This window comes from Carcharodon carcharias, chromosome 13 (assembly GCF_017639515.1).
Source record: "Carcharodon carcharias isolate sCarCar2 chromosome 13, sCarCar2.pri, whole genome shotgun sequence".
NCBI classification, from domain to species: Eukaryota; Metazoa; Chordata; class Chondrichthyes; order Lamniformes; family Lamnidae; genus Carcharodon; species Carcharodon carcharias.
Genome location: NC_054479.1, coordinates 29078124 through 29102373, shown reverse-complemented (window position 1 = coordinate 29102373; position 24250 = coordinate 29078124). Strand labels below are relative to the sequence as shown.

The following is a 24250-nucleotide window of genomic DNA, read 5'->3' as shown; positions in this document are numbered from 1 at the left end:
GTAGAGACAAAGGCCTGTTGTTTCCCTAATTGTTCCTCAAGCTCCCCGCTTTTAAGTTGACATTGGGAGTGATGAGCTTCTGTGTCGCTGTCCGACAGCTTTCCTTAGGGTGGCCCAAGCATCTGTTAATTCCTGTATAAGTTTTACATTTTCTTTTAGTACAGGTTTTTTGTTCCTCCTCCTTGTTGCTAATATTCAACTAACGATGAATTGACCCATAAACAAGTAAAACTTTGTTTCTGTAATATTACTGCATTCTGTTGTTTTACTGTTTCTAAATTCTGAACTTGTTTATTCAGTTGTTTAATTCCTTGATCTTTCTTCATTCATAGCTCCTGTAATTGCTGTTCCAACATCTTATTTTTCTCATGCCCAATCATCAGCTTTATTAGCACAGTGATATGTGTCATAAGCAAGTAGATCTCTTGCTTTTTCTACTTTTGACTTCTTACCATGCACAATCCCTTGAGCAATTACAACTGCCTCCTGGAGGGGCACTCATTCTCTCTTTTTGGTAAACATTTTGTCATCAAAATTTGAACCTTGCTGACCAGTATGTTATCTAACTTCTCTTTACATGTTGATGGAACGTTATTCTCATCTTTCTCTGACATTTTTTAATTTGCCTTTTTCCAACTGGCGGCTTCTACTGATCCCACAACAAGGGCTTTCCTTTCCTGCCATGAATGATGGCCAGCCAGATGCTACCAAGATCCCCAAACAACAACACCAAATATTCCCTGTCCTAGTCCAGTCCTGCTGTCGAATGCCAATTGTACAGGCTCAGAGACCAGACAAATTCTGGACAAGGAGATATTTGATACAGTGGTGTTAGGACAATTTATTAAGCAACAAAAGTTACACTTAACAAATGATGGCAATCAATATCCTAGTTCATATGGTTCTTGCTTTAATCTGACTCTAGTGGCACAAATGGCTTATGATTTCTTTTCTCTTGTCTCTCCCTCTGCCACCTTCAAATCTGTGTAATGAACCTCTCAAGTCTGTTCTTTTTATCCTCTGTAGCCAGGGGCTCTTCCTGTGTTCCAGTGCACCTGTTACATTCTGATTACTCAATGCATATGTATTGCTGCTTCAATTAATCTTGTTATTTCATCTGTCAGTGCATTCATTAATTTGTTAACCATGGATCTCCCTGAGTACATACCAAAAAGCATATCCTCAACATGTGAACAGCCCATTGTTAACTCTTTCCTGCATAAACATTCGTTGGACTTGCTGACCCCTGTATCCATTTGATTACAGTTCCAAAGTCCATTAGCCCATACATTTCCTACAATGTACATTGACCACAAGTAGTCATGTCGTTTGGACATCTGTCCTTTATTTCCCTTTTCCTATTCATGTTTTCAGTCTTTATTACAATGTGGTTCAAATTGACTCAAGCCACAGTCAGTATTTCCTTAGTCGAGCACACATCTAAACTTGACTCCCCATCTAACATGAGCTCATACAAAATGCACATAGATTCAAAGCACACAAAGTATAAAAGATGCAAAAAATATTTTAAAAATGCACATTTTCTACAAATATATACCACTTATTAGTGTTCATTTATGTGTGTAGGTGGTGTGTGTATATATAAGTGTCAGAGTGACAATGTTCTGGATGCTCCATTTAGCTGATGTGTAATCATTGGAAGGTAAATATATGCCAAGTTCCACTTTGGTTAATGCCATCACTGTTTCTATAATGACGAGGCTTCTGTACTGCACAAAATGTGTTAGAACTGAATCAAGATATATATAAGCTGATGGTTTAAATAAGTTACAAGATGATGGCAATTTTTTTTTCAACTGGGAAGGTCATTCTTTTGCTTTGTTTTTATTGCAGGTAAACCTGTCCATGTTGCTGCGAAACACATTGCAGATCATTGGCTCTTTAGTTCTTATGTTTGTTGTAAGCCCAGCATTGACTGGAGTGCTACTCGCCTCAGTCCCAGTTGTAGCAATAGGAGGGGTCCTATATGGTGAGTTGAATTTCAGCCTCATTATTATGCAAGGTGTTTACCGGAGGGAGGATATTTTCATTACTGGGTTACATTCACATTTAGAAGCAACTAGTAGTCAGCTGTAAAACAAAAACAGAATTACCTGGAAAAACTCAGCAGGTCTGGCAGCATCGGCGGAGAAGAAAATAGTTGACGTTTCAAGTCCTCATGACCTTTCAATAGCTGTGATGTATTGCTCATTTGTCACTTGCCACCATAACTTTTTTTGTTAACTTTTTTTCCTTTTTCCAGTTTTAAGTACTTTATCCCTATTGTTAAATACGTTTCCCCCTGCTATGTTCAGCTTTAATATTGCTGCTTCCTTTGCATTGCATTGCTACATAGACCTTGATGCAGGTTAATGCTGCTGTTCTCACTACATCAATATCGGATAATGCATAACATGCAGTATTTACAAAGCAGGTCCATGCCAGTGTTTATGCTCCATATCGAAGCCCCCTTCCACTCATCGGCATCTAACCCCATCAATGTATCCTTCTATACTTTTCTCCCTTGTGTGCATATCTAGCTTCCCCTTGAATGCATCTATGCTAATTGCCTGCACTGCTACTTGAGTTCAACATTCTAACTACTCTCTGGGGAATCGAGTTCCTTCTGAATCTTTATTGAAATTATAGTGGTTACCTTATATTTATGGATTCTGACTTTCTGGTCTCCCTGAACCCTTAGTGGAAATGGCTTCTCTACGTCTCTCCTGTCAAACCCTTTTATAATCTTAAAGACCCCTATTAGGTCACCTCCTCTGTCATCATCATCTGGAGAAGAGTCCCAGCCTGTTCAGCCTTCCCTAAAGGTTATAATAGCTCAATTCTGGTTTCATACTAGTAATTTCTTTTGCACCTTCTCCAGTGCCTCTGTATCGTTTTTGTAATTTGAACACCAGAACTGTTGATAGTACTCCTAGTCTAACCAAAGTTCTATACAAGTTTAATGTAACATTTCTGCTTTTCAGTTCTGTTTCTCTGGAAATGAATCCCAGTATTCAAGCCCCTTGGGACTTGATAACATTGATGTTATACAGTAGACACAAATCGGCATCCTAAAAAAGTAATGTTTCTGCTAATATGTTAAACCTTTAATTGCTGAAAGATGCTAAGGAGAAGAATTAGATCTTTAGGATGTTAATGGAATTGTGGAACGGAATCCTGTGTTGGAATGGGGATAATTGGGATATATGGATCAGTGATTTAGAAGCGTGTGTGGCAGCCTGTGTACACAACAGTTCTTACAGGGGTTTTACACAAGGACTGTTAATCTTTGATTTAATAGTATGCAGAGGGCCCAAACAGCTGTGTGACAATGTATATTAATTATTTTCTGTATGATTCCTCTACCAGAACAAGATAGTCTTTATTATCAGGAAGAGATCCATACAGGAGATGGCCCAAAACAATTTAAACCCTTGATGCAATTCAAGGAAGTTAACATGGAAGTCATAGGCCAGAAGAGTTAATTTTCATAGATATTCAAAATTTATTCTTCATACTGTTAGAAATAACTAACTCCAAAATATATCTGAAATTAATAGCTTACATTATAGGCACAGAGTAACATTTTAAATTTAATTATTACCATGCAGGACATTCGAAGCTTTTGTAGACATTAATGCACAGGACAGTGAACCCTTGCATAATCTGCAAGTCTTGGCTCAAAGACTTACTCTGGAAAAGGAAAAGACAAATTGAGGACAAAAAAATATGGTTTATTGTATCATGAAATACAAGGTACAATATACTTAAGATTTAAGCAATAGTTGCAGAGAAAACAAGAAAGCAGTATTACCCCATCTTCTGGGAGGTGTGCAGACCTAGGTTCTTCTTTCTCCTCAGGGCACACTACATGACCTGTTCCTACTTTTACATTCTCATTCATGTCATGCCTCCTGTGTAAAGATTGGTTTCCCTCACTTTTTTACCAATCACATGCATCCTATTTCTATTGTTATGACCAGGTGAGAAGGGGTGGACTGGCTCCCCTCTCTTCAGCCCCCTCAGCTGATCACAGCAAAAGTTTAAGTTTCCTTTTCACGAGGATATGCCTTTTCTAAATCAGAATGTATTTAACTACTTAAGCTGTGAATAATAAGGAGCCAATCAAACAAAATTTTCTTGAGTTTGTTATGATCCGTGGCCAGACCCCCAAGTTGCCTTTGAGCTTGTATAGTAAAGTTCATTTTTGTTTGTTCAAAACCTATGGAATTTTGCTATTTTATTCCCTTAGCAAGTGTTGTGAATCTCAAACTTTGTCTACTTTAAACAAAAAGTTACTGGTCCCAAACAAGATCAAACCAACACCTTGGGGGGGATCTGGTCTTGGAGCATAATATTACTTGAGGGTTATTGTGGGATATCGAATCCATAAGTGCAAGTGCTGGCACTTGCTGTGGCTGAGGCTGATAACATTTCCATGGTGACTTTTACTATACTGATTTTAAAAGATTTTTTTGGCGGGGGGGGAAACCTGATTTTTCTCCATACTCCTGACCTCGTGCCATTTTCCTCTGGCCTTTTTCTGGGTTGGGAATGCCTAGTGTGCAAAGTGCGTACCAGCCCCCGTTGAGGTCAGGTTCCCCATTTTAAATCTGATTTCCTCCCGCATGCCATTTTCACCTGGTGGTGTGAGATTTTGGAAACCCATTAAAAGCATGCCAGGCATGAGAGTTCATGGAGAAAATCGAAAGCCTGCTGAAGTGTCTAGAACACTGAAAGATAAGTATAAAGTGTTTCCGCACCTTAAAATGTTACTATTAGGTGCTATATTGTAATGTAGATGTTTTTACTGTAGTGATTCATCATAGGGATTTGTCCTTTAAAGGTAAACTGACCCTTAAATTGTGCCTTATATATTTGTTCACATGCATTACAGTGCTTCAAGTGGAGAAAGCACTGTAATGTAGTGACACCTTGTGCTATTCTCATTTCTACTCTGATTTAAATGGCTCTGGTAGATGTAAAAAAAAAGAGACCTGGGGGAGAATTTTCTCTCCGTCGAGGTGGGGGGGGTGGGGGGTGTGTGTGTGTGGGGCGGGTGCGGAGCCGATCTGCATCCCCGATCGGCTGGGTGCCGCCATTTTATGTGAGTGGGCCAATTAAGGCCCGCCCAGTGTGACGCACGCCTGGAAGCGCTCCCTGTGCAGCTGGGGGGAGTAGGCAGAATCAGGGAGTACGCAAAAGAGCGTAGAAATCTTCCTGAGGCACAGAACTACCTCAGGGAGATTAGTTTCACGTATAAAACATTGAATAAAGGGAGAAAAAATTTTAAGGACATGTCCCCTCATGTGGAACTGTCACATTAGCTGGGACATGTCCATGAATGTTAATAAAAATTTTTCCAAAGCTTTAAAAATGTTCATGAAACCTCATCTTGCCCGTGGATGAGGCTCCATTAAAAATGCGAAGGCCGCCTGGACTCGTCGCCTGCCCGCCAACTTTAAGGTTGGACGGGCAGCTCAGGCCAATGACTTAATTAATTGTTAAATGGCCTTAACTTGGCTGTGTGCCTGCCGAATTGAAAATCTGAATGATGCGCGGTGACGTCGGGACACACGCCCGACGTTACCCCGCGTCATTTTACATCTCAGCGAGCGGGCTCCGCCCCCGCTCGCCAAAACCAAGATTCTACCCCTGGTTTTGACTTAAAAAAATGTCTAACCAACTTACTTTGATCGACAGGCACTCTGCTTTCAAATTGAAATAAGAGCCTTTGGCTCTTTCCTTCCCAGAGAGCAATATGTTGTTTGGACAGCTGTTGTCATTTTGAATGTTTGGCTGATTTTCAAGTGCTATTGGCTTTCAGCACAACAGATGTTCCATTATTGAGAATCAATGACAGTTTCAAGAAGTTGTAATAACAGATTTGAAGTGTGCCTTTGATGTGTCTCTGGTTTGTTGACACAAGCTAATAGGATTACAAGTATTAAAAGGGGTGAGGTTTAGTGGGCCTTTAAATACTGTTGGGAGCTGGGATATTGTGTTTGAGAACCAAGGCAGGTCTTCTATCCAGCCCACCTCCACTCACACATTGCTCACATGCTTCAACACAGCTCTCAAACTGCACTGTGATCCCAACCCTGGTGTGAAAAGACAAAAATGGCATGTGAAGTCACACAGGGTTTGGGTGTGCAGTTTGCGAACTGCAAAAATGCACAGGTCATATTTCCCGAGCCCAGAGGAAGATTCGGCCCTATAATTGTGCAGTGCTCCAAAGGTGGTCTAGCTAATCTTCTTTGCATGTTTAACGTGACTTCCCTGCCTCTCAACTTTATCCCTCTAGAAGTGTGCCCCAGTGCTAGATTTGCTTTTATTTTAATGACCTCATTAGCTGGCCTCATTACTTGTACTGTTTTGTGTATCTGAACCCTTAGATTCTTTAGCCCCTCTACCTCATTTGGACTTTCATTATCCAAGCAGCATGTGACTTCCTTATTTCTCCCAATTGTACCACCACATATTTATCCAGATTGAGTTTTTTTTTTGCTCATTAACTTGGAGAGTGTGCTTTCAATCAGTGTCTTCCTTTATTTTGTTGCATTGGTCCTTTTGTATTAATTAATAACTCAGTTTGGTGTGGTCCAAAATATAGAAATTGTACTTTCAAGTCCTGACTCCGGATTGTTAGTGTAAGTTATAAACAATGGCCCCAGCACAGGCCCCTGTGGAACACCGCCTCCAACCTTTTGCCAGTCTGAGAATGCCTGCTGATGTTAATTCAGCTTTCACCGTTTTAATGTAAGTATTCCAAAATAGATAGAAATAAGGATAGTATCTCTGAAATGTTTAATTGAAAAATGATAGTGGTATTTTGTCTTCCAAAGAGATCGAAGTAGTAGTGTTAGGAATAAATTAAGACTTTCTGTGCCTTATTTTGTTCAAAATCCAATTATGTGATGCCAGCAGAGTTCAGCTATCTCTGAGTGAACCCCCAAAACATCAGTTATATCTGATCAGCCTAACAGACCATCTTGTGTTGCAGCTGAGCAGGAAATCAGTGATCTAAAAGTTGTCTTGACTGCACTTTTACAAGTCGAGGCCGATGTTTCATTTGCCCAGAGATTGTCTTGACACTCTTTCCTTCCAACCAGAGAATTATATAGGCTAAAAACAAAAATAAAAACAAAAAACTGCGGATGCTGGAAATCCAAAACAAAAACAGAATTACCTGGAAAAACTCAGCAGGTCTGGCAGCATCGGCGGAGAAGAAAAGAGTTGACGTTTCGAGTCCTCATGACCCTTTGACAGAACTTGCGTTCGAGTCCAAGAAAGAGTTGAAATATAAGCTGGTTTAAGGTGTGTGTGTGTGGGGGGCGGAGAGATAGAGAGACAAAGAGGTGGGGGGGGGGGTGTGGTTGTAGGGACAAACAAGCAGTGATAGAAGCAGATCATCAAAAGATGTCAACGACAATAGTACAATAGAACACATAGGTGTTAAAATTAAAGTTGGTGATATTATCTAAACGAATGTGCTAATTAAGAATGGATGGTAGGGCACTCAAGGTATAGCTCTAGTGGGGGTTTTTTTTTATATAATGGAAATAGGTGGGAAAAGGAAAATCTTTATAATTTATATAGGCTACTATGCAATGTTGCTCAAAGGCACTTCTACAGAAATTCAGCCAAAGTTTGATGTATGGACTTGTTTCTGCCATTTATCCTTTGGCAACTCCATTTCCAGCTCAGGATTTGATAATTAAATTTATTGGTAGCACATAATTGTTGCATGATTTTAGTCAAAAAGCATTTACTGATGGTGAATTCTTTAAAAAAAAATTATATAACCAAGCAAGAGAATCTATAAAATGCTGTGCTGTTATGTTTCAGTATTTTTCAAACGTTGTACTTTAACAACCGGTTGAAAATTATACGTCAGCTACTCAGTGAATAGTCAATTTTTGAGAGGGTGATAACATAGGTTGGTTTATGTCGATTATCCAGGGGAGTTTGTGAAGAGATTACAAAAAATGTTCCAGGATGAACTGGCAACTGTTGGTGCAACGGCAGAAGAGATCATCTCTAACATTCGTACTGTGAGGACTTTCTGTAGTGAAAAGAAATCTGAAGAACTGTATGACAAAGGAATAGATAAAAGCTATCTGATTGGAAAGAAATTGGCCCTGGCAGAAGGTACTGTTCAATGTTTTTTTTCCTGAATTTTAAATGATTAATTTGCAAAAAATGCATTCATCGAACCCACAGTTATCTATGAAGATCCCTTATATATTGAACTTTTTTTTTGTATCCACTTAATTCACTTGGCTCAGTGGGAGAAAGTGTTGCTGTTGAGAGCATTAATAGATATTTCAGGGTATTATACCTAACTTTCTTTGGCTTGGCTTTTGTGGCTGGAGAAATGAATAGATTTTTGACCGTATTCTACAAAAAAAAATCATTAAATCATCAAATGTCAAATCTTTTGAAGGCTGCAGTTACAATTCCATTTCAAGAATGTTGCTTATTAAGAAATTTGGTGTGGTTCTGTACCTTTTCTGAATTTTTACTTGGTCATTATTAGAATATTGCATACTTTTTATTGCTTGAAAGCTGGAAAGGTCTTTCAATATTCCAACAGGCATATAAAATACAAGCTTGTTGACACCTAATCATTACTATTTACTTACGTTGTTTTCTAATTCCTACTTATTCCAACATGAAACCCCACAGTGCCTGCGCTACTTCCAGTTTAAAAAATAGTGGCATTACAATTTTGTAACATTTTAAATAAATATTTTTTGAAACAAAATCAACTTTATCTTTCGAACTAATTTCCCATAGTTTTATTGTAGTTACTGCAGTGGCAGTCAAAAATATGCCACACTTAAGGACTTCATTTTGTGAGAGTATGACAACATCTTTCTTTGGCATATTGGCAAAATAAGTCTTCTGTGTGCAATTGCAGACCACACTGTTTTGTTTGATTTTATGGTTGTGGTGAGTAGAACCAGCTGACATACCCAAGCCCATTTTTGCTGACCACTGTTGGGTAGTTTGCTTTTTTTTCGGTTCTTCCATAGAACTGCTATGTAGGTTGTGGCTGTTTTGTTACCAGAAGTATCTAATAACATTTCTGTCCTGTCATATTAGTGATTGACTACATTACAAAATTAATTCTCTCTTAAAATTCTTATCTTGCCCCCTCCCTATCTCTGAAACCTCCTCCTGACAACCCTCCCAAGATATCTGCATTCCTCCAATTCTGGCCTCAAGTGTAACCCTGATTTTCATTACTCACCATTGGTGATACAGGTATTGGTGAGTTTTAGGCAGCAAAATTAATGCAACAAAATTAGCGGAATATTCAATTTTACACACCAGGATTTCTGAAAAATGCAAGGTGCAACTTTCAAATGATTCTTTTTTAAAGTTAAGTTGTAGTTTTTCCTGATTATATATGTCCAATATATCCTTTTTCATTTGACCACCGGCTGCATTGCAGACCATTTTATCTTGTATTGCTTGACATTATCCTTTTTAAAAGCAATGCAGCTTGCTTCAAGCTATGTTGAGGTGCTTATGCCGGCCTTGATTTGCTTACACATAGGCTGTTTAGAAATTTTAGGACTGTTCCCTCCACGGCCTCGTTGTCAACTCCTGATTCATCCCAACACGCCGTCCCTTCCCTGCATGCAAGTGTAGGAGATGTAACACTGCCCTTTAACCACCTCTTTCTTTACTGTTCAAGGCCTCAAGCACTCCTTTTAGGTGAAACAGTGATTTATGTGCAATTCTTTCAAGTTAATATACTGTATTTACTGTAATGTGGTTTGCTCTGCACTGGGGAGACCCAACGCAAATTGGCTGACCATTACGGAATACCTCCATTCCTACTGCAAGCATGACACCAAACGTTTAATCACCTGTCATTTTAATTCCCCAGCTTGCTCTCATGTTGACCTCTTTGTCCTCTGCCTACTGTAGTGTTCCACTGAAGCTCAATGTAAGCTCAAGGAACAGCACCTCATCTTTTGAATTATGCACTTTACAACCTTCTGGGCTCCATGTTGAATTCAACTATTTCAGATTATAATTACTGCCTCCATTTTGTTTCCTTTTTTCTTTGCATGTTTTCATTTTAACTTATTTTCATCTTGTTTTGGCTTTTTGGACAACAGCTGTACATTGTTTTGCCTTTTACACTTCTGTTCTGTCCCATTACCACTGCCTTAAGACTTTGTGATTTAATCCCTCCTGCCTTCAATTCCACTGGCCTTCCCTTTTGTTCTTTTTCCCATTCTCCCCCTTTCACTTGTTTAAAACCTATTACTTTTCTAACTTTCCTCAGTTCTGATGTGACGTCATCAACCTGAAAGGTTAACTTTTTCCTCTCTCTTCATGGATGCTGCCAGACCTGCTGAATATTTCCAGCATTTTCTGTTTTTATTTCTGCTTAGAAATTTGCAGCCTGCTGATTTTTTTGGCGCTTTTACAGCTTGTATTCTGCTACTCATAGCCCAATGGAGCATACTGTCATCTTAAAGGTCATATGTAAAGTACAGTGCTGGTGTTTTTGATTGTGCGTTATACTGAAAGATAACTAAACTACACTATGTCATGCAAAAGAACTTGGAAACCTTTCAAAGCCAGGTAAAACATGTTCATCATGCTGTACATAAGTTGATGTGTTCCAGAAGCAAGATTTGGAAATTTGGAGGTCTTCTGTGCCTGCCTTCTGAATCATTAATTTAAATGGTTGTAAAATCACAGTGTGTATGTCAATTTTAAACATGTGTCCACAAGAGGCAAATTACCTGCCAGTCTGTCTTGACATTATTTATATTAACATGTTGTAAATAAAGTTGAAAAAATGCTTAAATTTTTCTTAAGACATTCACCCTTAAAAGCTAAGTGCAGGAGTGTGCATTGAAATGCTCCATAGAAATTAATGCTTGTCTCCTCTAATCCCTAAGTGCATTATTTGGTGCTTTTAAGCCTGTGGAAACAGAGGCATGGTGAATACCCTGAGTAAAATCTAGCTCTGTAGGCTTTGATTTTGAAAGGTTAAGTTGAAATTTAATTTTCGGAAGTACACACTAACAATTTAATTGGAATAATGCTATTCTACTAGGATAGTATATATTGTGATTGTTGATTACAATCTTTGGGATGATACCCGAAAGCATTTTTAAAATACTGATGTCAATGTTTTAGTAACAAGTACCAAAATCCATTCTCTTTGATGTATAGGACTGAATGGTTTCAGGCACTTGAATAATTATGGTAACTTCCAATTATAATAACCTGCAACAGCAATCAACATTTCTATGATAATGAACTTCTCTTGTATGATTAATTCAGATTTGCTTCATTAAAGGTATCTGATTATTTTTAAAACTAAATTCCCATATTGTTCAGTTATTTATTTTGTTTAATTCACATGATTGGATAATACAAATTTTCAGAGTTCAGAAATAACTTCCAAATATCAGATATAGGCTGTATTTCTTTAATGATTTGGTTTTACCAGTAACTTCCCCCACCAGTTGTTTCATTTATACGATTTGAGTTTCTAACTTTGGATCTTCTTTTCTTTAAGGATCATTCAGTGGGCTGGTGCTGACTGTCTTACAGGTAGGTGAAGACATGCTTCTCTTGAGAAAATTAGGAGAGATTGGAATTTAACTAGATTTTCAAGTTTTTGCTGTTCTGCTTTTTATCTAGCCAAACATTGCAGCAATGTATTGATTCACAAGGTCACCTTAAAGTGATGGTGTGAATGTGTATCAATCGGTTGATGGAAGAGAACAGGAACAAACACAACCTAATGTGAGACACATTTTTCAAAAGCAAGACTAATGTTGCCAGTAGCTCAGATCTTTTAATGATAAATCTGTAAAGCACAATTTATCAAGCAGTCAAAAAGGCAACAAGTTCAACTCTAATCCTGATTGGTATTGAATAGCTTGTATCCAGGTTCCCATGATACTGTGTCTGTTGTGTAAGGATTCCAGTTAATATAGATTTACAAACAGAATGAAACACTGTTTCAAAATGTGGTATGAGCATTTGTCAGACTTTGGACTGAAGCCAGAGGATAACTGCCCTGTGCATATATTGGTCTTTAAAACATTTGAGTTGTCCATTGGTTGCATTACAGCAGGAATTACACAATTGCCATTGTCTGCAAAGATATTAAGTATTACTAGGCCATTCAATTTTTTAACTTTTGAATGCACTAAATTTTGTGAATTTTGAGTTTGTTAACTTGTTAGCCTTGGTGCAATTTTTCACCTTGCTGACTTGCATATTTAGTGGGATGTATTAAACCTATCCTTTTTGTAAATATTTTCAATTTTATAAGAAATGTACAGTTTCTCAAATTCTGGCTTAATTTGAGATAATGCTTTGCCCAGATCTAATATATTGCATATATATTCAGCTGATTGCAAGATTTTTTTCCCTTTATGCCTACTATGCTTTGTCATAGCTCTTTAAAACTGAACAAATTTATAATTAGAAATGGTTTTAAATTGCTAAAATATTGAAAGACATTGTTATAATGTAATACCATTGGGAAAGAAAGCTATCCTATAAGGAAGAAGGATTAGAACTGCTAATGAATTACTTTATGAAGGTAGCCATCAGTGGGATATCCCTTGTGTTCCTTAAAACACCATGATGTATATTATTTGTCCTTATCAAAGTATTTTCTTTTACTCCCAGCCGCATTTTTCTGAGCCTGTAGCAGACTGGTTTGTGCAGATTAATTCCATATGTTGCATCTGTTTTCAGACTGAAGGACTGTAGCGAACTGTCAGTATCTCAATCAACACTTCTCCATTGTATGTAACTAGGTGCTCTTGCACAGATGTGCTATTTCCACGAAAATTTTATTTTTTGCGTTGGTGTTCACTAAGTATGCCCTTGAAATAAATGGGGATTCTGGCTTATTTTGATTAGATTGTGATTGAAAAGCTTATTTAAGTACGTGCCTTTTTTTTAATAATCGTTTTGTCTGAGCCTTCATCTTATGTGGGACTGTAGTTTGTTTTAACATGCTTTTTGTATTTTTCAACCTTTATTTGCATTACTGTGTGTCGTCCAAGAGCACAGTTTTCCAAACTTGTCTTATGTACTTTATTTATTGCTGCTGTCTGCTTTTGTAATTTTACTACTTCTACAACATGTTCATTCGTATTCACACAGATCAGATTTCAATCACACTAACACTAGCCAGAAAAGTGGCATGCTTGTCTTATGGCTAATCCAGTTTATCCAGGGACTATGAACATCCCTGTTTCAACCCCTAATCTATACTGAGTTAGGAGATTCAAATAAAGTTTTAAAGTTGCCCCAGTACTTCAGCTGCTCCTGATAAAATCCAGCAACCTGTGCTGGAGGTGCACATGTGTGGATCGCAAGTGAAGGCTTGATTGGATTTGGGTCGTGCTCCTTTCCGTGGTGAGGCTTGCACATGAGTATAGCCACTTGGATGAGGTACTAGATTGTACTACATTGTAAATCGTATTGAATTACACCTCCAGGAAGAAAGTACATTGACAATGAGGGAAGCATTAACTCTCTTTATCTCTCCATAGATGCTGCGAGATCTGCTGAATATTTCCAACATTTTATGATTTTATTTCAAAGAGTTCCAGCATTCACAAACTGAATTCAAATTCTCAAAAGTATTATCGTGGGATTTGAACTCATGGTCTCTGAATTACTAGTCCTGTAAATTTTGTACTCTCTGCCACTATTTATAAATCATGCAATATTATATGCCTTATTCAAATAGCTTTATCAAGATATATGTTTCTGAACTCTCAAATCTATCTGTTCTCTACTCGTTAAGAATGTGTCGGGAATTATAGTAAAGGAATGCACACTATCTCTTATAGGCAACCTGCTCAATCATGAGTTCACAGTGTGCAGAGAACACCAGAAAATATCTGTTAATTCAAAGTCTTTTTTTTTGCAATTTCTTCTGTCCCAGAATATACACCTCATTGTGTAATATGTTATGATTTGGTTAGGGATCGGTAAATTTGTCTAAAGCAGGCCAAATTTGAAATCCCAGCTACCACAAGGCGAATAAAGCCTCAAGGTTCTAGGATTTTAATCAAACAAAATAAACTTTATACAAAGTTAAAGAAGTAAAACAATTAACAATATCTATCTTGCACTTAAACATTCACTTTTATACTCTGTGTATAAGTTGACCCCCATTTTTGAAGTGATTTTTCAGGGCTTCAAAGGTTGACTTGTACACCAATGTCAAATAGCCACTCCTGACCTCTACACTTGTTCAGGACAAGAGACGTGCATGTAGATGCAGCAGTGAATCCATCAATTGTTTTCTAATTTTGCTGTCCTGCCTGTTGCAGAAGAAGGGCAGCAGGAAAAAAAACCTTTTTAGTTCCATGTACAACCTGATAAAGACAAGTCATAGAGTTGTTTATGGCCACAGAAGGAGGCCATTTGGCCCTTTGAATCTCTACTGGTTCCCTGCAGAGCAATCTGTCAATCCCACTCCAATGCAAGGGAGCAGCAGAGAACTGATGAGGAACAGATACAACTTCGTTCCCTGAGCCCGATGAGGAATTGGTGCTCTCCATCACGGGATCAGCTGCATCAGAGCCTGTGGTATCTGATGAGAGCATTTAAATAATGGCTAGTTACGGCCTTATGCCCTTTCTCAACACCCAACTCACCCTCATCCTGCTATATTTAGCATGAAGTGCAAGTTGCAGATAATGTAACTTGCTTTACAGTGCTCCTCACCCCACCCCCTCCTCCCCCTCGCCTCCAGACCTCCCTTTTGATTTTATTCCTTGATGCCCAAAAATGGAGGAAGCGGAAGAGAGCTGCACCAGAGCTGCAAGGAAATGCACTATTAATTGATCGGACACTCACAGCCACCAGCTCTGATGGTGGCACTGGAAACTTTAGAGGCCAGTATAGTATCAGATCTGCATGTGAGGAGTCATCAGATACAAATGGGCTACAGCCTTGTCAGCCCACTGGAGGGAGAGGATGTGTTCTGCTGCAGGAGACTCGAATTAGGATGATGGGGCAGTGTACAAACTGATGATGAACTTGCACACCGAGATGTTTGATGCATCAGCAGGTCTGCCAGGCAGCCTTCTGTTACTGTCAAGAAGCTTGGATGCACAGGGCATAGAGCTTTGAGGCCATTTTTTTCCACCATGGAAGTTACGTCCAGCTATTTGGCAGCACTTGTGGACCCAGCTGTGATGCAGTATCTTCTGGCCACTCTCTCAATTTCTACTGCAACACAGATGAAAACCACCCAAAACCATGGTACTGCTTTAAAGCTCAGATGGAGTTCTGTGCTGGCTGCTATGCAGGCTCAGGCTTGGTGTGGATATCAGGGCCATCTGAAGTCTCCCCCAATGAAATTCAGCAGCCTTCCACATAAGAGCACTACATCAGGTAAAGGCAACTGCAAAACAGGCATGAAGAAAATGCACAAGGATGAATAGTTCAGTTTTCTTTACTTAGATGTGTTGCTGGATAACGATATTAAATGGAAATGGTCAGTCAAACGGACTTCTTTTAAATTCATTCATGGGATGTGGGCATCGCTCGCTAGGCCAGCATTTATTACCCATCCCTAATTGCCCTTGAGAAGATGGTGGTGAGCCTGCTTCTTGAACTGCTGCAGCCTATGTGGTGCCAGTACACCTAAAGTGCTGTTAGAAAGGGAGTTCCAGGATGTTGATCCTGGAGGTGCAAACTTTCTCAGCAGTCCAGCAATCTGTGCTCCAACAGATTACCAGGATTGCTGAGGTGCCAGTTTATGTGAGTGGCAGAAGCACCTTGGAGTACAAACCTGCTTTCCTCTCTCTGGATGAGAGCATCTGTACTCCCACCGGTATTTCTGGGTCAGTGCTGTTGCCTTTCAACAGCCAGCTTTCATAGCTGCTACCCATCCCAAGGTAATGCACTCCAAAGCTGGTCCCTCAAGGTCCAGAGCTGTTCAGTGGCATCCTGCAGGGCCATCTGAAGTCTCCCCCAATGAAATTCAGCAGACATGCTACATAAAAGCACTACATCAGGTAAAGGCAACTGCAAAACAGGCATGAAGAAAATGCACTAGGATGAATAGTTCAGTTTCGTTTACTTAGATGTGTTGCTGGATAACGATGTTAAATGGAAATGGCTAGAAAGAAAAATGTGTAAAGCTCCTTTCGTGTCCTGAGTTACATTGAAGTATGGTATTTGTTGCTCTGTGCACAAACATGGCAGCCAATATGTGCACAGCCAGGTCCCAAAAACAGTAAACAAGATCAATGATCAGTTCATCTGTTTTGCTGTTAGAGTGATGAATAATGACCAGAACATTGGGTGAACTCCTTACAGACTCCACAAGTTGCTGTCAGTGATTCTATACTTCTCCATAGGTTGCGCTTGAAAATTCTCAGACTATGGTCAATTAGAAATCACTGAGCTGACAAGAATTTACTCTTAGTCGCACTGTCAAAACCCCTTTTAAAAAAAAGTTGCACTTTGTTGAAAGAAGTACGACTGGATTTTTACCAGCATTTAAGTTCAGAATTACTGCTGAAAAACCACATCGGTCCTGGAAAACTAATTTTATACTTGTGGAAAGTTAAATTGTCTCATTATGATAACAATGCACATTTTTAAAATAAATTGTTTCGATGTTATTGGTTACTTAGCTTGTTTAATGAGAGCACTTTTGCTGGATGCCAGGAGATTCCTTTGACTTGGCGCCAGATTCAAACTGACAGCTGGAAAGAGGAAGTCTATGACACTGAGACTCCTGGATCTTTCTGGGTAGCTTTTCTGGAGGTCAGAGGTGAATGCTGTCACTTAGCCGCTTACCATAACATCTGAGCCAAAATATTTTCAGTAAAATAGTGCTCCTCCCTATACGCAGAATACTGTCACACATACTTGCAAAGAATGGGGTTCCATGCATGCATTTGCAGAGTTCTGGTGGCTCTGCATGGTGGCTGTGTTTGCAGTTGACTGCATAAATCCAATGCTATCAACTGTGCATCCAACTACTGCTCCCCAATCAGTATTCCAGTATAAAAGAGAGTTTTCTTTATAACTTTATGATGAATGATTGACTTAAATGGCTTGAGTAAGTGGTTCCAAATTATACAAGTAAGATTCGGAGAACAAAAGCAAAATACTGCAAATGCTGGAAATGCTTAGCAGGTCAGGCAGCATCTGCAGAGGGAAAATAGGGTTAATGTTTCAGGTTAAACTCTCTTCTCTCTCTCTCCAATGATATGGAGAAAGTGTGATTCTTAAAGAATATGTGCTACTTTGCCTCATGAGTTTTGAATCATGTGCTCACTACAGCACAAAACTGCAAAATAAATCAATTAATCAATGATTAAATTGCTATAAAAGCTGTCATCACTCTCGTAAGTTAGACTGCATTTGAGGATGTATCAAACTGTCAGTTAAATTATCTCTTAATTCCTAGGTTTCACTTTCTAACATATCATTGTTTCATTAGAAGTTTGGGTATTTATGACATGGTGATGTCCAGTCTGTCATGACAATAAATTTAAAGCTGCTTTATTATTGTTTCCCAATTGACTGGCTACATAAATGTACTGAGAGTCATTGCAGACCAGGAAAGTCACGAACTTGACCTCTGGCCTCTGCTGAGTTAACTGATATCAGCCAAGGTGAGAGTGGAGTGATACAGTTGGCCTTAGGCAAAGGGAGGAGAGAAAAATAATCAGTCCCAAGTTCCTGCTGAAGTTGTCAAAAGCTAACATTTTCAGAAGGCAAGGGTAGAAAAAGAGAAAATTATTGAGAAGGGAAAGTTGCATCAGATTTTAAGCAAACTTCCGAGTCTTTAGTCTATTTTTGTAATTGGATATACTCAGAATAGTCAAGTGTCATTTTTGCTTCAAGGATCGAACTCAGTTAAGATGTAAAAACTACACAGATTAAATTGAATGTAAGTTGGAATTCAAAAGCCATACCCAATTTTTATAATGAAACCAGCTGATTTCAGTGTTTCTTGCAGACAAAAGTAATGAAATAAATTTCCTTTCTACTCCTTGGTGTTTAATTCCTTTTGTATGTTGCTCACTATGTGTCAGCATCTTAGATATGTCCATTTACCTGTGGGCTTTCATAGTTGTGATCCAGAATGATATCAAGTTCAGGGTACAGCATGACCAGCAGCAAAAGCTTTGAGGACAAGGAGACTTGGTCAGGATCCAGTCAGTTAGATGTTGATCTGCTGAGTCCAACTCTTGCTCTGTCGCTGCTATAATATTTAGAAGCAGTTGGAGGAGCAACTAAACTTCCAAATCCTTAAAGCTAAGTGAAACCATTTACCTGCTTGTAAGTCATGTTTCTGGTTTGCAACAGCACCCAGTTGTGCAAATACCTTGAAATGGGTACGGTGAAGTGGGTGTAATGATTGGGAGAGTGGTGTGGAGTAGTCTCTCCCCAAAAGCACTGGGAAGGAGGAAGGGAATGCAGCTGGACTATTAGGCTGATGTTGGATGCGCACTGTTGAATTTCAAAAAATCTTTATAAATGTCCTTAATCTTGGGTGCGCTCACACAGTTGTTGCACAAAAAGCAAACTATTTTACATCATCCTCAAACTGTCCTTTGGCCCATCCTTCCATCATAACACCTGTAAAGCAAATATGTGTGTTCAGTAAGCTAACCAAGTCAAATATTTTGCTACGTCCTTTCCAACCTCGAGTGTGACCTTGCTGCCTTGTGCCCTTGACAAAACTTATAAGCCTTACTCAATCTGCCTGAGATCAAGCTTTCAGTTCCTCTCTGCCAGTAAAGGCAATGATTGGAAAGAACTACCCTGCCAAATGCTTTCCAGTCATTAGAGACTATGGTCACTGCCTCTTTGTCACTTCTAGCACCAACTCAGATTTTTCAGCTCAACTTGTGCCCTCCTTCATGGCCTTGCATGCTAACCTTGTCAACCCTGCAAGGTTTTCCTTATCAACATCTGGGGCTTGTGCCAAAATTGGGAGAACTCCCATAGATGAGTAAAGCAACAGCCTGACATAGTCATATTTAACGAATCATATCCTAAAGTAAATGCCCCAGGCACCATTGTCACAATCCCTGTGTATGTCCTATCCTGCTGACAGGAGAGACCCACCAGAGGTGGTGGCACAGTGGTATACAGTCAAGAGGGAGTCGCCCGGGGAGTCCTTAATATTGCCTCCAGGCCCCATGAAGTCTCATGGCATCAGGTCAAATGGGGAAGGAAATCTTTTGCTGACTATCACCTACGGTCCCTTCCTCAACTGATGAATCAGTACTCCTCCATGTTGAACACCAATTGGAAGATGCACTGAGGGTGGAAAGTGAACAGAATACACTCTGGGTGAGAGACTTCAAAGTCCAACGCCAAGAGCAGCTCAGTAGCACAACTACTGACTGAGCTAGCTGAGTCTTAAAGGATATAGCAGCTAGACTAGGTCTGTAGTAGGTGGTGAGGGAACCAACAAGAGAGAAAAGCCTACTTGACCTCGTCCTCTCAAATCTACCTGTCACAAGTGCATCTGCCCATGGCAGCATTGGTAGGAGTGACCATTGTACAGTTCTTGTGGAGACAAAGTCCCAACTTCACATTGAGGATACCCTCCATCGTGGTGTGCAGCACTGCCACCGTGCTATATGAGAGAGATTTTGAACAGATCTGGCAGCTCAATTGGGCATCCATGAAGTGCTGTTGGCCATCAGCAGGAGCAGAATTGTACTCGAACACAATCTGTAACCTCTCATGACTCAGCATACTCCCCATTCTACCATTACCATCAAGCCCAATGTTCAACCTTGGTTCAATGAAAAGTGCAGGAGGGCATGCCAGGAGCAGCACCAGGTATATCTAAAATTTAGGTGTCAACCTGCTGATGCTACAACACAGGGCTACTTACATGCCAGACAACGAAAGCAGCATGTGATAGAGCTGAGCGATCCCACAACCAACAGATCAGATCTAAGCTCTGCAACTCTGCCTCATCTAGTCATGAATGGTGGTGGACAATTAAACAACCAACTAAAATCCCCAGAGCCCAGCACATCAGTGCAAAAAATAAGGCTGAAGCATTTGCACCAATCTTCAGTCAGAAGTGCCGAGTCGATGATCCATCTCGGCCGCCTCCTGTAGTCCCCAGTATTACAGATGCCAGTCTTCAGCCAATTTGATTCACTCCACAGAATATCAAGGAACAGGTGAAGGTGCTGGATACTGAAAAGGCTTTGGGGCCTGACAACATTCTGGCAATAGTACTGAAGACTTGTGCTCCAAAACTTGCCATGCCTATAGCCAAGCTGTTCCAGTACAACTACAACACTGGCATCTATTGGTAATGTGGAAAATTGCCCAGGTATGCCCTGTCCAAAAAATGCAGGATAAATCCAACCTGGCCATTTACTGCCCCATGAGTTTCCTCTCCATCTTCAGTAAAGTGATAGAAGGTGTCATCAACAGTGCTATCAAGTGGCACTTACTCAGCAATGACCTACTCACTGATGTTCAGTTTCATTTCTGCCAAGGCCACTCAGCTCCTGACCCCATTATAGCCTTGGTCCAAACATGGACAAAAGAGTTGAACTCAAGGTGAGGTGAGAATGACTGTCCTTGACATCCAGGCTGGGTTTGACCAAGTGTGGCATCAAGGAGCCCTAGCAAAACTGGAGTCAATAGGAATTGGGGGAAAACTCTCCACTGGTTGGAGTCATACCTAGCACAAAGGAAGATGGCTGTGGTTGTTGGAGGTCAATCATTTCCCTACCAGGGCATTGTTGCAGGAGTTCCTCAGGATAATGTCCTAGGCCCAACCATCTTCAGCTGCTTCACCAATGACCTTCCTTCCATCATAAGGTCAGAAGTGGGGATGTTCACAGACTACTGCACAATTTTCACCACCATTCGCACCTCCTCAGATACGAAACAGTCCGTGACCATATGCAGCAAGACCTGGACAATATTCAGGCTTGGGCTGATAAGTGACAGCTAACATTCGTGCTACGCAAATGTCAGACAATGACCATCTCCAATCTAACCATCGCCCATGACATTGAATGGCTTTACCATTGCTGAATCCCCCACTGCTAACATCTTGGGGGTTACCATTGACCAGAAACTGAACTGGACCAGTCATTTAATACTATGGCTACAAGAGTAAGCCAGAGGCTGGGAATTCTGCAAAGTGTAACTCACCTGACTCCCCAAAGCTTGTCCATCATCTACAAGGCGCAAGTCAGGAGTGTGATGGAATACTCTCCACTTGCCTGGATGAGTGCAGCTCCAACAATACTCAAGAAGCTTGATCCCATCCAGGACACAGCAGCCCGCTTGATTGGCACCCCATCCAGCACCTTCAACATTCACTCCCTCCACCACTGACCCACAGTGGCAGCAGTGTGTACAATCTACAACTTGTACTCGAGTAACTCGCCAAGGCTCCTTTGACAGCACCTTCCAAACCTGTAGCATGTAGAAGGACAAGGGCAGCTGATGCATGGGAACACCACTGCCTACAAGTTCCCTCCAAGCCACACATCATCCTGACATGGAACTATATTGCTGTTCTTTCATTGTTACTGGGTCAAAATCCTGGCATTGCCTTTCTAACAGCACTGTGGGTGTCTCTACAACACATGGACTGCAGCAGTTCAAGAAGGCAGCTCATCACCACCTTCTTGAGAGCAACTAGGGATGGGCAATAAATGCTGGCCTAGCAAGCGATGACCACATCCCGTGAACAAATTAAAAAAAACAGATGGTGCTGCTCCTGTACAATAAATTATTTAATTTTTCTAATTAAAAAATCACTTTCATTTCTGGTTATGCTATTAATGAGTGAACATGCAGTATTAAAAATACACATTGGTTTGTGTTATTAAATAGAAAGCTAGATGGAAATTTGCAAAAGCAAATTACTTTAAACCAGTAGAAGAAATTCCAAATGATTGAAAATGACACCCGGTACCAAGGGATGTCCAGTGTTAGCAGATTTTTTAATATTTAAAATTATTTTTGTCCATGAATGTCCTGGAAATTCAACTTGTAATAAAGTATTTGCCTCTGGTGTACATTATCTGGACGTTCTATATAGCTATCTATCTATATAGAACAGTAGCACTGACTGATTTCTTGTTACAGGGCGCAATTGTGCTCGTACTGTGGTATGGTGCAAAGCTAGTCTATGATGGAAGACATGGAAAATCTGGAATCTCTTTTGGGACTCTGGCATGTAAGTGATGGTGACTGTACTCCCTTTTCATGAGTATATGTAGATGCTATTTGGCTACGATAGTTGGATAGTACTTATGTAGGATTGTGTTAGAATGTTGCAGGTGATGTGTGCCAGGTGGACCAAATCCACCAGGGAAACTTGGCCATGCTATTGCAATTTGTAATTGTTATAAGAAGATTTGAGCACTGAATTCAGAAATAATGAGTTTACTAACACCTTTTAGAGATTTTTAAAAAAGAAATTAAAACATTTATTAACAAAAGAAAAGATTTCAAGCACATACACAAGATGACAGTTACTTAATACTATAACAATCCTAATTTTTTAAATTAACCTAATTCCTAACCACACACCCCCTTTAACGCAACAGTCTAAAATAGATTTTAAATTTTAAAAGCAAACCAACAAGTTACCACAGCACCCACTGGAGAGTGGAATTCCAAAGGCTTTTCTCCAACTTTAGTTAGTAGACATAAGCAGACTTCTGCAAAAATGGCTGCCGGCCGCTTCAAGGCTATTTCACACACTCCTGTTAGATCGTCTTTCATTCCCCTTTATATATGTTTCTCTCTCTCTTTAATCTGTAAATTCCATTGTTCCTCTTGTCTTTGCAAATTTACTTTTCTCATAATATAAAACCCTTTCATGTGGCCAATATGACCTCTTTCCTTTTGCTTATCCTACCAGTTGTAAACATCTTACCATCCCTTTGAAATCCAAGCAACTGCTTTACTTATCTAAAAATGCAAATTTCATTCACACATTATATGCTAAGACCCTATCCATGTTTACTCCTTTGCATTTCAAGTACCCTTCTGCACCTAACTCCTTTTGATAATTTCAAGCTTGAAGTCTGGCTGACTCCAACCCAGTTTACTCACACGCAGACAGAATCATCCATACTCGCCTCTATAAACCTACTTTACAGTAATCCACCATAATATTATGAAAATTATTATAATTTAATAACAATTGATTCCAGAATAATACAACAAATCCATTCTGCACTCTGCGTTGAGATCTAAAACACATAATGGAATTTTGACTTTTGAGATTTTGATTGGTTTCATGTAAAATTTGATTGCAGGTTTTTTTTAATGAACTTGTATTTATATTGATACTGCCTTCAAGGAAGAAATAGCAGGAAACAAATTCATTAAACATTGTAACTATGTTTGATAGTCATAAAGCAGCATAGGATAAATGTGACAGTACTTTTGATTACTACCTCAGTATATCCTTTGCATTCATTTAATGCTGAATTGCAATTGCTGCACATTGTGTGCTTGACAGGTAGGCACAGTGGAATCTCCATTATCCTTATTCCCGAACAACCAAAATTTTCATGGGACAAAGCCTTCCGTAGGGTTGCATCTCAAGGCACTATTTGCTAAAATCAATCTCCACTATGACATAAATCAACCTTGTGGTGCAAGAGGAATTACATCCATTTTTAATGAACCTTTCATTGTTGTACTGTTGGTGTTGCTGTAGCATATATAATTTGAGATCCTGATTAAGAGGCAAATGGGAGCCTATAATCAAGACACTGCTGTACCTTTCAGTCCGTCCTCTTTGTGCCAGTTCTCTGCAAGAACAACTCGGTTAGTCCAACTCCCATTCTTTTTCCCATAGCTATGCAGATTTTTTTCTCTTCAGGTAATTATCCTTTTAAAAGCCACAATTGAAGATACTTCCACCACACTCTCAGGCAGCGCACTCCAGATCCTAACCATGTGTAGTGTGAAAGAGTTTTTCCTCATTACACTGTTGCTCCTTTTGCCAAGCACGTTAAAACAGTGTCCTCTGGCTCTCGATCCTTCCGCCAATGGGAACAGTTTTTCCGTATCTATTCTCCATAATCCCTCATGATCTTGAGCAACTTTATCAAATTTCCTCTCAACCTTCTCTCTTTTAAGGAGAACAGCCCCACCTTTTCCAATATATCCTCGTAACTGAAGTCCCTCATCCCTGGAACCATTCTTGTAAATCTTCTTTTCTGCACCCCCTCAATTGCCTCAT

At 39.7% G+C, this 24250-nt stretch overlaps 1 protein-coding gene across 1 annotated transcript in view; it reads left to right on the top strand.

The window, feature by feature from the left end:
- LOC121286224 (ABC transporter B family member 1-like) overlaps positions 1 to 24250 on the top strand; it is a 196929-nt gene that overhangs the window by 62276 nt on the left and 110403 nt on the right. The window contains exons 9-12 of the mRNA XM_041203246.1: positions 1855 to 1990; positions 7963 to 8151; positions 11558 to 11592; positions 22135 to 22225. Coding sequence (XP_041059180.1) covers positions 1855 to 1990; positions 7963 to 8151; positions 11558 to 11592; positions 22135 to 22225 — 451 coding nt within the window. The remainder of the gene's footprint in view (positions 1 to 1854; positions 1991 to 7962; positions 8152 to 11557; positions 11593 to 22134; positions 22226 to 24250) is intronic.